General features: G+C 42.6%; 1 protein-coding gene across 1 annotated transcript; it reads right to left on the bottom strand.

Moving 5' to 3' along the window:
* Nucleotides 1–3,883, bottom strand: LOC110141759 (calcitonin receptor-stimulating peptide 2-like). The gene is made up of 4 exons (XM_020900740.2): nucleotides 3,722–3,883; nucleotides 2,618–2,712; nucleotides 1,734–1,865; nucleotides 1–1,189 (listed from the first exon to the last, which is right to left on the bottom strand). Exons 2-4 carry the CDS (start codon nucleotides 2,701–2,703, stop codon nucleotides 1,024–1,026), a joined length of 384 nt encoding a protein of 127 aa, XP_020756399.2. The 5' UTR covers nucleotides 2,704–2,712; nucleotides 3,722–3,883; the 3' UTR covers nucleotides 1–1,023.
* Between the last annotated feature and the right edge of the window lie 9,147 nt (nucleotides 3,884–13,030).

Here is a 13,030-nt window from a genome sequence, read left to right on the forward strand (position 1 = left end):
GTTGCCATTTAATAAACATTGTCAGATATGTTATCACTAAAAGATCTCACAATCAAAATACCTGTAAGGACAAAATATGTCTGTGAAGACCAAGTTAGAATTCATAATGGATGTAATACCTCTTGGCAAAGTTGGCTGACAGGGCCCTAATTTTCTGCCAGATAAGCCGATGAAACATGAATCGTATTTACTGAACATAGAATCAAATATTAAAAAGATACACACTAGGTAACTGCAGATGATTTTATTTTGCATTTAGCTTCAGTTTACTTCAAGGAAAAGAACATTTTTAACATCAACAAGCATGCATACATGTGTGTCTTCCATGCTATTTTTTCTGCAAGTTTCTTTCACTGAAAATTACAAGAAGTAGAGTTTAGCTGCTAACAGGTAGCTAGTATTGTTACCTTCAAGTTAAATGGGGAAACAGGCTTATAGAGGGTTTGGCCCATGGTGACATAGTAGAGGACATAGTATTTGAACCCAAGTCTATCTCTGAATCCAGATGACATTGTAGGGAATATTCTCAAAGGGTAGGGTCTTTGCCTTTCAAACGCAAAAACTAGAATAATCACAATTATAACTGCAAGGAGCAGTTTTTGTTTGTATGCTTGCTTTTTCTGCACCATGGTGTGGCATGTTGCAGTGTGGGATCTTAAACATGTGGTATCTTAGTTCCCCAACCAGGGCCCAAAGCTTTGTCCCCTGTAGTGGAAGTGTGCAGTCTTAACTACTGGACTACCAGGGAAGTCTGGAACAGTGTTTTAAATGAATAGGATCTATGTTTCCCGGCAGATGATCTCAGTATCACCGGGAGACACTGGAAAACAAATGAACCCAAGTTAGAGGGATTTCAGATATTGAGACTCTCTGTTCTATATCTAGACACTGGGCTCAGCAACTCTGCTGTGGATTTTTTAATGATATGGGCCAAGAGAGGGTTAGAATGTGGCATGCATGTCTATAATACCCAACCACTAGCTGTGACAGTACTGGGGTGGTGACCTTCTTCCTGGAGTTATTTCACTTCTTGGTTCTGAAGATCCCTCTGGTGCCGGCCAGAGGCTTTGGAGCCACGTTGGTGGACATGATGTTCTTCTTAATCTTGCTCCCAGATCTGCCCAGGAAGCTTGCCATCTTATGGATCATGCAGGTGGCGGTGTGACTGGCTCTCTTCTGGGCAATGATGCTGATTTGTAGGATGGAGAAAAATGAAAAGATCTGTCAGTGAGAGGTTGAGGACAGGTGCTGCTCCATGGGAACATCAGTGGAAAATTACTACTCTGAGAGGCACCAGTGAACCTTAAATGTTTCTGCTAAATACGATCATCACAGTAGAAAATCATAGAGCATTAGGGAAAATACTACAATCACTCCCTGTAGACATTTCCAGGGGTATTTTAAAACAAAGGGAGCTCGGGTTACTGGTCTTGGAACATAGATCTGTAATAGCCAGTCTTTTCTGTGTAAATTAAAAATCATCCAAGGCTTATGAGATGAGAGAGACACTTACGGCACTATCCCAATCTCAATTTTTTTTTTTTTTTTTGCCAACATGTGAGATCAACATGTGGCCATCACGTGAGTTCCCCAACCAGGGATCAAACTGGCACCCCCTGTATCAGAAGCACAGACCGCCAGGGAAGTCCCCCAGTCTCATGCTTAAGGATATGTCTTCCTGGTATGCCAATGGAGAAGGTAAGCCATGTTCTGAGAGGGATACACAGATTTACCCGAAGTCCTCAGTCTCATACTCCAGCTCACTGGCCTTCTTCTGCACGTAATATTTCACTATTGTGGCCAGTAGGAAGTACGATTCCTCCTCAGTGAGTGTAGCTGGTACAAAGCCATTTTTCCAGACCGACCTGGGGAGGAGAAACAAGAGCAACAGGTGCTCCAAGCCCCTGAAAATCCTCATCCGAGGATAAGCAACAAAGTTTCTTGGATTCTGGGACTTCCCCTGCAAATGTGACTAAACCAGCTCTCAATGGACAGGGCATTGGCTATTGTTCATCCAAAACTGCTGCTTCACCAGGATTTAGGATCTGGTGTGACCTAGAGAAGTGGCTTGGTCCAAGTGAATCATATAGACTTGTGAAAGGTGATGGTTTAGATTTTCAGGAATTTTATGAGCTTAGTATAAAATATAGCCATTATTAATGAAATTATTTAAATCTGAAAATGGTTTCACTTTAATTTGAATGATGGTGAGAAATTAGATAAAATATATATCAGATTTTATTTATCAGATTTAATAACATTTACTGGCAAAGCAATTAGCAAATTAGGATGCAATTCATTGCTCAAATTATGGTTAAACTAGTAACTAGGTTTCCTAAAGATAAAAATGTCTGGTAAAAATCAACAAAAGAATGCTATGAGTTTCACAGTATATGAAATTTGCAAGGAATATCATGTTATAATATGTCTATCTGTAAACTGTGTGCTATACATCTTTGTCTCATAAAAAATGTATGATAAACTTATCTACATGTTTACATTCATACATCACCACCCCCTCATAAGAGCCAGAGTCAGCAGAGCACACTGAGAACATAGAATTGTATAATTCCAGGGGCTGTGGGAAATGACAGGGCTCCAGGAAGGGCTGTCTTACCTGAATGGCGCTGCCTGGAGCATGCCTGCCTGGTGGATGATCAGGATGCTGAGGACTAGGAACAGGGGGAGCTTCCAGGACCCCATGACACCTCTCTGCAAGGGAAGAATGTCACCACCTGTAGCAGGTCTAAATTCTGTGACCCCACAGACCTGGGCTCTGCTCCAGCCTATGCGTCTCACTCCCACTTGTCTTGGTTTCAGGCTGGTCATTTCACTCCGTTTCACCGTCATATCCTCAATATCTAAATGAACCACTAGATGATCCAGTAAGCCTGTAAAATGCTTGGTTTAGCAAAGAAAGCTGACAGGAAATTGGGTGAAAAGATGTTGGTCTATAGGCCCCTACCAGCACCTTACACACTCCCAGTCTGTCCTCCAACTCTAGAGGACAGACTGGGAGTACCTGTGACCACCAGTTTCCGCTTGTACAACCCAGAGCTGTCCTGCTGGTGTGGGGCTTTTACTACATACGGTGGGGGAAGGAGATTCCCAAGGACAAATTTCTGCTGTTGGAATCCCCAAGAAACTGAAGGACCAAATTCCAATGCTCAGCTGTTCCACACATTGATAAATATGACCAGTAAGAGTCAATCTGGAAGCCTCAAGTTGGGACCCAGGGATTAAACTGGCAAAAAAAATTCCCAGAACCCACAGATGAGGGCTTCTGTTTAACAGCTACCTGTCCCTGTTTCCCACCTGCCTGCACTGTCCTGGATTCGAAACCCATTTCCCTCGGTCCACTGGATATGAGATGTGACCCATGACAGCACTGGCTTCATAAAGGTATTCCTGCATCAGGATCAGCCTGCAGTGCCCGGGGAAGCTTCAGCATCCCAGACTCACCTAAGCACATGAGCCGCGAGAAAGAGGCTGGAGCCAACCTGGGCATGAGGAGAGTGAAGAAGGGAGTTTGCAAACTGAGACCATTCAGGGTTACCTGTGGAAGGAGTCTTGCAGAGTAACTCAGCTTGTGTGAAGAGACCCGGACAGGAGTGAACAGAGCCGTTGAGACAGGAAGAGATCCGCTAAGAAAAAGTACTGGAGAGAGAGAGGGAAGCAAGGGGAGAAAGAATCCCAGCTAAGCAGGAATCTCCGGGCTTACCTGACAGCCGGCACCAGGTGGCTGGGAGCAGAGGAAGGAGCAGCAGCGGTAGCTTTGGTGGCAGGCGATGGCACTCTGGCAGAAGTGGCGAAGACACTTGAATGCCTCTGAATCCTCCCAGCGCGAGCAGCTGCTTTTATTCCCGCTGCTGTGGGTCTAGGGGGGTTCCAGGAGCTCCGGGCAACCAATGAGGGGAAGGAAATGAGCCCCAGAAGGATTGTGTCACCACTTGCGTCCAGAACATGGAGCATCCAGAAGTACCACCCCACTTGTCTTTGCACTGAGGTCATTGATGGCGGGCGTGGGAGGGGGACACAGAGGGGGGTTGGTGGGGGCGAATGAGAAACAGGAAAAATAAGTCGGAATTTGAGGACAGTTTGACGTCACGGTTAATTTTGCCTGTTCCGCTTCAAGGTTTTTGAACAGGTACGCATCCCACTCCATTTCTAGTCATGCTATCCTGTAGAGTAGAATCCAGCATTACAGAGAATCCTGACTCCCCTTGATCTGACCATAGACCCCCGTCCAAGAGCACTTCAGGGTTAACGCGCAGCAGAGGTGATGATTCTGTGCCCAAGCGGAGAGTCGGATTCAGGCAGCAGGAAGCGCGCAAAGGAGAGCAGGGCGTGTGGAGATACAGCCATGGAAGTCCAGGACCTTTGTCAGATTTCAACTCTGTTCCAAATGTAACTTTGCCAGGAATAAGATCACAGGCTAGTAACTAGTAAAGTCTCAACATACTTATCTCTGAAATGGGACTCATATTCCAGTCTTGAAGGAATGCTATCATTACTAACCATGTACCTGTTCTCCACCCAGTTAGGGATCTGGAAGAGCTTACCAGGGAAGTTCATAGAAGATTCCGTGGGATCGCTATACACTTTCCCAATCAACACCCTCCGCAGCTACCTGGAGTCAGGCTGGGTGGTCCTTCATTGGGTAAGGAGGGGCTGGATGCCCCGCTGAGCCTGAGCAAGGAAGTGCAAGGCTTAGATACCTCCCAGCTTCCAAGCGGACTTCTAGCCCCACGCCTCCTCCCCCACCATTCATCACCTAATGCTCACCCTCCTTCCCCAACCATTTGCCCAGCTTCCCGCTGCGGTTTGCCAAGATGTTTCAGTGACCTGTGATGGTAGCCCTATACCCTCATCTACTGCAATTCCGTCCTCTGCTAGAAAGCCCGCCAAGCTTGACGGTGCTGAAGAGTCCTGCGGGCGTGCAATCCCATGCTGGCTTCTGTCTACTCTTACACACCCACAAACTCAGCACTGACTCCAGACATGTGCGCGCGCCCTCACCACAGGCACTCACAAGATGACACGGGTGCCCAGGGGCATCCAGGTGGTGCTCACAGTCCGGCAGGAAGCGCACAGCACACAGCAGCAGGAATACGTCCTGGGTCCATGTCTCTCTGGAATAAACTGCTCTGTAAAACCCGATTGCCCAGCACCTCGATCCTCCTACACCCTGCTCAACAGGTTTCTGGATCTCCCTGTTGGAGCGACTGCTCTAAGCCTTCCAGGAAGGTCCGAGGTCCTGACTTGTCCTCAGCAGGTAAAACACAGAGAAAGACGCTTCTCACTGTACACAGGATCGCTGGGTCTGAGCGCACAGCACACGATCCATGCAGCCTGTAGAGACCCTCCAGCGCGGCAAGCACGGCAGCGGCATTGTGGAGCGGGAGACGGGGGTTGGGGTGGTGGGGCACAGATCCCAGGAGAACTGATTCTTGCTGAAACGAGACATGAGTGACCGAGTGACAGGTTCACACCCAGACCTCAGTGTCAAGAAACCTCAGTGTTCCATTCGACACTCCTGCCTCGCGGCACATCTCTTCCCCTTGCAGGTTCGTGGTCTCGTGGCTTAGGACATCGAACCTCAAAGCTGCTCTTATCCCTATTTTCTGCTTCTTAAGCCCAGGAGTGGCATCGATTCAAGGGAATAAAGTCTTGGAGCGGGGAAACTGGCTATCTGAAATCGGCTATCTTCGGATCGGGCGGCAAGGGACGGGGAGATCGGAGTAACTAGTGGGAAGTGCGCAAGTGCAATGGGGTACAGGTCCGGGAAAGGCAAAATGTACAATCGAAGGGTTCAGGATGGCGGGCTGCATCCTGAAGTCTAGAAGCAGAAATCAGGGGATAGACAATGTTGGGGTTTAGGGGCTCAAGACCAAATTGGAGATCGCGGCAATGCAGACTCTGTGTGGCATGTAAGTGGGCTCTGCCAGTTACAGGTAAGAGTGGATTCACTGGAAAAGACCCTGATGCTGGGGAAGATTGAAGGCGGGAGAAGAGGGTGTAGAGGATTAGATGGTTGGATGGCATCACGGATTCAATGGACATGAGTTTGAGCAAGCTCTGAGTGATAGTGAAGGGTTTGGAGGCCTGGCGTGCTGCAGTCCATGGCGTCGCAAAGAGTTCGACACGACTGAGGTGAGTGAATAATAGACCAAGGATTAAACTGGGATCTTGGCAGTGAGAGTGTGGAATCCCAACTAATGGACTGCTAGGGAATTCACTGCTGAAGGGTTTTTGATTACTGATTTAATCCGTGCTAATTATAGGTACATTTGGATTATTTTTCTTGTTTTCTTTTCTTTCTTTCTTTCTTTCTTTCTTTTTTTGCTTATTTGTTTTTCCATGTGGTGTGGCTTGTGTGTGTGTGTGTGTGTGTGTGTGTGTGTGTGTGCATAGTTGCCCAGTTGTGTCTGACTCTCTGTGGTCCCATGGACTATATAGCCTGTCAAGCTCCTCTGCCCATGGAAATTTTCAGGCAAGAATACTGGAGTGGGTTGTTATCCCCTGCATATGAGTTAAAAAAACAGGTGACAATATACAGCCTTGATGTACTCTTTTCCCAATTTGGAACCAGTCTGTCGTTCCATGTCCAGTTCTAACTGTTGCTTATTTAACTTATATGCAGAATATATCATGTGAAATGCTGGGCTGAATGAAGCACAAGCTGGAATCAAGATTGTCAGGAGAAATACCAATAACCTCAGATACTCAGATGACACTACCCTTAAGGCAGAAAGCGAAGGACTAAAGAGCTTCTTGATCAAAGTGAAAGAGGAGGGAGAAAAAGTTGGCTTAAAATTCAACATTCAGAAAACTAAGATCATGGCATCTGGTCCCATCACTTCATGGCAAATAGATGGGGAAACAATGGAACCAGTGAAAGACTATATTTTTGGGCTCCAAAATCACTACAGTTGGTAATTGCAGCCATGAGATTAAAAGACTTTCTCCTTGGAAGAAAAGCTATAACCAACCTAGACAGCATAGTAAACAGCAGAGACATTACTTGGCCAACAAAGGTCTGTCTAGTCAAAGCTATGGTTTTTCCAGTAGCCACGTATGGATGCAGCAGTTGGTCTATAAAGAAAGCTGAGCACCGAAGAGCTGATGCTTTTGAACTGTGGTGTTGGAGAAGACTCTTGAGAGTCCCCTGGACTGCAAGGAGATGAAACCACTTAATCCTAAAGGAAATCAGTCCTGAGTATTCATTGGAAGGACTGATGCTGAAGCTGAAACTCCAATACTCTGGCCATCTGATATGAAGAACCGACTCCTTTGAAAAGACCCTGATGCTGGCAAATATTGAAGGCGGGAGGATAAGGGGATGACAGAGGATGAGATGGGTGGGTGGCATTCAGCCAATGGACATGAGTTTGAGTAAACTCTGGGAGTTGGTGATGGACAGGGAAGGCTGGCATGCTGCAGTCCATGGGGCCACAAAGATTTGAACATGACTGAGCGACTGAACTGAACTGTTATTTCCTACTCCAGGGGACCTTCCTGACCCAGAGATTGAAGCTGCCTCTCTTGTGTCTCCTGCATTGGCTGGTGGATTCTTTACCATTAGTGCCACCTGTGGCTCAGACATAAAGAATTGGCCTGCCATGCTGGAGACCCAGGTTCGATACCTGGGTCATAAAGATCCCCTGGAGAAAGGAATGGCAACTCACTCCAGTATTCTTGCCTGGAAAATTCCATGGACAGAGGAGCCTGGCAGGCTGTGGTCCATGTGGTCTCACAGTCAGACATGACTGAGCGACTAACACTTTTACTTAACTTTTCAGCACCACCTGAGAAGCCTGTGGCATGACTTGCAGGGTCTTAATTCCCTACTCATGCCCTTTGAAGCAAAAGTGGTTTTTGCTTTGTGGAGTCTGAATCACTGGACTGCTAGGGAATTCCCTTGGATTTTCTATTTCCTCTTGATTTAATTTTGGTAGGTTTTATGTTTCTAGGAATTTGTCCATTTCACCTAGGTTATCCAATTTTTTGGCATGTGGTTATTCACAATACTATTTTATTTTTTAAATTTGTATCAAATTGGTAGTAATGTCCCCCTACCATTTCTGATTAAGTAATATGAGTCTTCTCTTTTTTAATTAGGCTACTAGGTAAAACATTGTCAATTTTGTTAATGTTTTTGAAGAACCAGTTATAGATTGTTTGATTTTTTCTACTGTTTTTTCTCCCTCTATTTCATTTACCCTATTCTCTGGTGGCTCAGATAAAGAATCTTCCTGCAAAGTGGGAGACCCTGGGTTGGGAAGATTCCCTGGAGAAGGGAATGACAACTTACTCTAGAATTCTTGCCTGGAGAATCCCATGGCCAGAGGAGCCTGGTGTTCTACAGTCCATGGAGTCACAGAGTTGGACTCAACTGAGCGAATAACCCTTACCCTTACAATCTTTATTACTTCCTTTTTTCTGATGTCTTTGCATTTAATTTGTACTTTGTTTTCTAGTTTCTTAGATTGTTAAGTTAGAATGTTGACTGGAGATCTTTCTTGTTTTTTAATTAGGCATTTGAAGCTATAATTTCCTCTTTAGCATTGCTTTCATAGCATCCTATAACTTTTAGTATGCTGTATTCTTCATTTTCATTTATCTATAAATATTTGCTACCTTCTCTTATGATATCTTCTTTCATGTCAAAGCATGGTTTCACTTTCACAAATTTTTGAACTTTTTTTTTTACATGATGGAATATACAAAAAGGAACATTTTTTTGCTGGCTGCAGTCTTGATGGTTTTGAAGACTTACTGCGGAACCTAATCCTCATGTTTCCAGTCATACTTTTCCACACACATGAGCTCAATATTGTCTCCAAACAGGTGCCTACTCCTAAACCACAGGTACTGGAAAAATTACACTGGCACACAGAGGGATCCATGTGGCATTCACTCTCAGTTGCACCCTGAACATGCATATACCTGGATGATTATGACCCATGTCTATGAAGCCTGCACCTACTCTCAAGAATAAGCATGCTCGAAGCATGTATATTATCTATAGTGAGGCAGATTACCAGCCCAGGTTGGATGCATGAGACAAGTGCTAGGGCCTGGTGCACTGGGAAGACCCAGAGGAATCGGGTGGGGGGGGGGGGAGGTAGGAGGGGGGATCGGGATAGGGAATACAGGTAACTCCATGGATGATTCCTGTCAATGTATGACAAAACCCACTACAATACTGTAAAGTAATTAGCCTCCAACTAATAAAAATAAATGAAAAAAAAAAATAAGCATGCTGTATAACACCCAATTATGCAGCATCTCCACCCTCCTATCTCCCCAGCATGTTTCTGGATCTCTCTGTTTGAACTACTACACTAAGCCCTCTTGGAAGTTCTGAGGTCCTGACTTGCTGTCCTTGGTAAGTGGAGTGCAGAAAAAGATGCCTCTCATTATCTTAAAGTTAAAAAGGTTACACCTAGGGACTTCCTTAGTGGTTCCAGAGTTTAAAAATCTGCCTTGTAATGCAAGGGAGGCAGGTTTGATCCCTGATCAAGGGAACTAAGATCCCATATGCCGTGGAACAACTATGCCTGAGTGCTGCAACTAGAGAGTCCATGCACCTTAAGGAAAGATTCTGTATGATGCAACCAAGATCAGACACAGCCAAATAAATGAATATTAAAAAAAATAAGAATAAAAGAATAAAAAGGTGACTCCTAAAGCCGTATGCCTTTTATTCTTTAAATTGAAGTATAGTTGAATTACAATACTATATTAGTTTCAGGCATACAGCATAGTGATTCAGTTGTTTTTTTTTTTCCTGATTATATTCCATTATATGTTATTACAGGATATAATTACAGGGTATAATTCCTTGTGCTATACAGAAAATCCTGTTTCTTTTCTATTTTATATAGTTTTTATCTATTACTCTTAATTTGCCCCTCCCTAATTCCCTCTCCCTTTCAGTAACCATAAACTTGTTTTCTATGTGCGTTTGCTTCTGTTTTGTATACAGATTCATTTGTATTATACCTCAGATTTCACATATAAGTGATATCATGTGATATTTGTCTTTCTCTGACTCTTTTCACTATGCATAATATTCTTTACAGTCATCCATGTTGCTGCCAATGGCAGAATTTCATTCTGTTTGCTGAGTAATAATCCATTGTATATATGTGCCACATCTTCTTAAGTCAGTCATCTGATGGGCACTTTGGTTGTTTTCATGTCTTGGCTGCTGTAAATAGTGCTGTTATGAACATTGGGATGCATGTGTCTTTTAAATTTTTATACTTGTTTCTGATGGCTTTTGTTTTTTTTTTTATTGAAGTGTAGTTGATTTACAAAGTTTTATTAATTTCAGGTGTACAGCAAAGTGATTTAGTTATATATATATTCTTTGAGATTCTTTTCATTATAGGTTATTATAAGATATTGAATATAGTTCCCTGTGCCATACAGTCATTGTTGTTTATCTGTTTTATATATAATAGTATGTATATGTAATTCCCAATGCACAACTTACCCTTCCTCTCCTTCCCCCTTTAGTAAATATAAGTTTGTTTTCTATGTCTGTGAATCTATTTCAGTTTTGTAAATAAGTTTATTTGTATCTTTTTTTAGATCTCACATGTAAGTGATTTCACATGATATTTGTTTATCTGTATCTGACTTAGTTCATTTAAAATGATAATCTACAGGTCCATCCGTGTTGCTGCAAATGGTATTATTTTATTCTCTTTATAGCTGAGTAATTTCCCACTATATACACATTTTTTGAAGAAACTTATTTTACCCGTGTATAGCTGATTTACAATGCTGTGTTCATTTCTACTGTACAGCACAGTTCTTCAGTTATATACACATATACATTCTTTGTCATATCCTTTTCCATTTTTTTAATCACTGGACATTGAATATAGTCTCCTGTGCTATACGGTAGAAGCTTGTTGCTTATTCATTCTGTATATAATAGTATCTGCTAATTGCAAACTCCCAACCCATCCCTCCCCCTTGACAACCACAAATCTTTTCTCTATGTCTGTGAGTCTGTTTCTGTTTCATAGATAAGTTCATTTGTGTCATATTTTAGATTCCACATATACGTGATATCATACGGTATTTGTCTTTTTCTTTCTGACTTACTTCACTTAGTGTGATGATTTCTAGGTCCATCCATGTTGCTGCAAAAGGCATTAATTCATTCTTTTTTATGGGTCAGTAATATTCCACTGTATATATGTACCACATCTTTATCCATTCATCTGCTGAGGAATATTTAGGTTGTTTTCATGACTTAGCTATTATAAACAGTACTGCTGTTGAACATTGGGGTGCATGTATGTTTCTGAATTATACTTTTCTCCAGATTATGCCTAGGAGTGCATATGGTATCTCTGGATCTTATGGTATCTCTATTTTAATTTTTTAAGAAACCTACATACTTCTCTCTATACTTGTTGCACCAGTTTATATTCTCATCAACAGTGTAGGAGGGTTCCCTGTTCTCCACACCCTTTCCACCAATTATTATTTGTAGACTTTGATAATAGCCATTCTGACTAGTGTGAAGTGATTCCTACCACATATCCTTTCCTATGCCTATTGGCCATCTGTATGTCTTCTTTGGAAAAATGTATATTCATATTCTCTGCCCATTTTTTGATTGGGTCATTTGCTTTTTTGATATTGAGCTGTATGTGCTATTTGTATATCTTTGATATTGACACCCTGTCAGTTACATTGTTGTAAATATTTTCCTGCTTCCATAGGCTGTCTTTTTGTTTTGTTGATGGTCTCTGCTATGCAAGAGTTTTAAAATTTGATTAGGTCCTATTTGTTTACTTTTGCTTTCATTTTTTTGCCTTGGGACACAGATCTAAGAAAATATTGCCACAATTCATGTTAAAGAATGTTTTCCTGAAGTTCTCCTCTAGGTTATTCCTTTCATTCTATATAATTTATATATGATACAGAGTCACCACCAGCAACAACAACAAACCCCCAACAATAACAACTTCAGAGTAGTAGCAACAACGCAAACTCATTCTTTTCAGTCTGGGGGAACCTCAGAACTGTCAAATTAACCAGAGAATTTTAATTGAACATTGATTGTACAGGGTTCCATTTACAAGGAATTCAGAAATCACAATAACAAATAAAAAGTTAAATAGAATTTAAAAAATCAACAATTCTTCTAGGAGCCCTAAGAGAGATAAGGACTGAATGGGCAAATTTCTGCCCTCAAGACTGGGGAGACAGACAGGTGAATGCAGGGAGTAATAGCTTCCCAGAGCAGACACTCACAAGGCCAAACTCACCTGAAACCAGCCCCAGACAGAGCAGGAAAACCTGAACTGTAACGACAGATTGCAGGAGGCTCAGTGTGGGCAACTTCTGAAACTTAAAAACCCACCTTCCTAAGCTGCCACTGTCTGCAATTTAACCCCAGTAGCTCAACTAGGTTCTCACAGTAAATATCAGAGAAAAATTCCTTTGTGCTTTCAACCTGGGAAGGAGAAAAGGAGCCCTTTTGAAATGAACCAGAGCATTCTGTATCAGAGCCTAACTTTGCTGAGGTATTATCAGAGCCTAAGTGACCTGGGGGAAGGGAAATTTCCAATTAACTTCATTCCTAAGCTTTCAGGTGGGAGTAGGGAAACAACCAACTCCAGCCTCTAGCCACCTCTCTCACCTATGTGGGGAAGTGTAAAAATTGAAAAACATCTGTGACGCTCACAATTTGGAGGAATAGTCTCACTAAATTGCTGAGACCTAATTATAGGGCTATGGAAATCATTCCACGCCCCCACACCTCACTACCACATAATGGTCTATTTCTGGCATTTCCTTTGACCTGGTACATCATGTCCAGCCATCCAAAAATTAAAAAGGTGATAAAACAGCATGAATAGGTATCAAGTATCAGATCAATTTATTTTCCCTGTACTTAGTTAATCCAACAGATAACAATTTGTTCAAAATAAAAACAGCAATGGTATATTCAATGATGTATAGTTAAATATGTTATGTCTATATGCTTAGGTATGAT

This window comes from Odocoileus virginianus, chromosome 10, assembly GCF_023699985.2.
Source record: "Odocoileus virginianus isolate 20LAN1187 ecotype Illinois chromosome 10, Ovbor_1.2, whole genome shotgun sequence".
Lineage (NCBI taxonomy): Eukaryota > Metazoa > Chordata > Mammalia > Artiodactyla > Cervidae > Odocoileus > Odocoileus virginianus.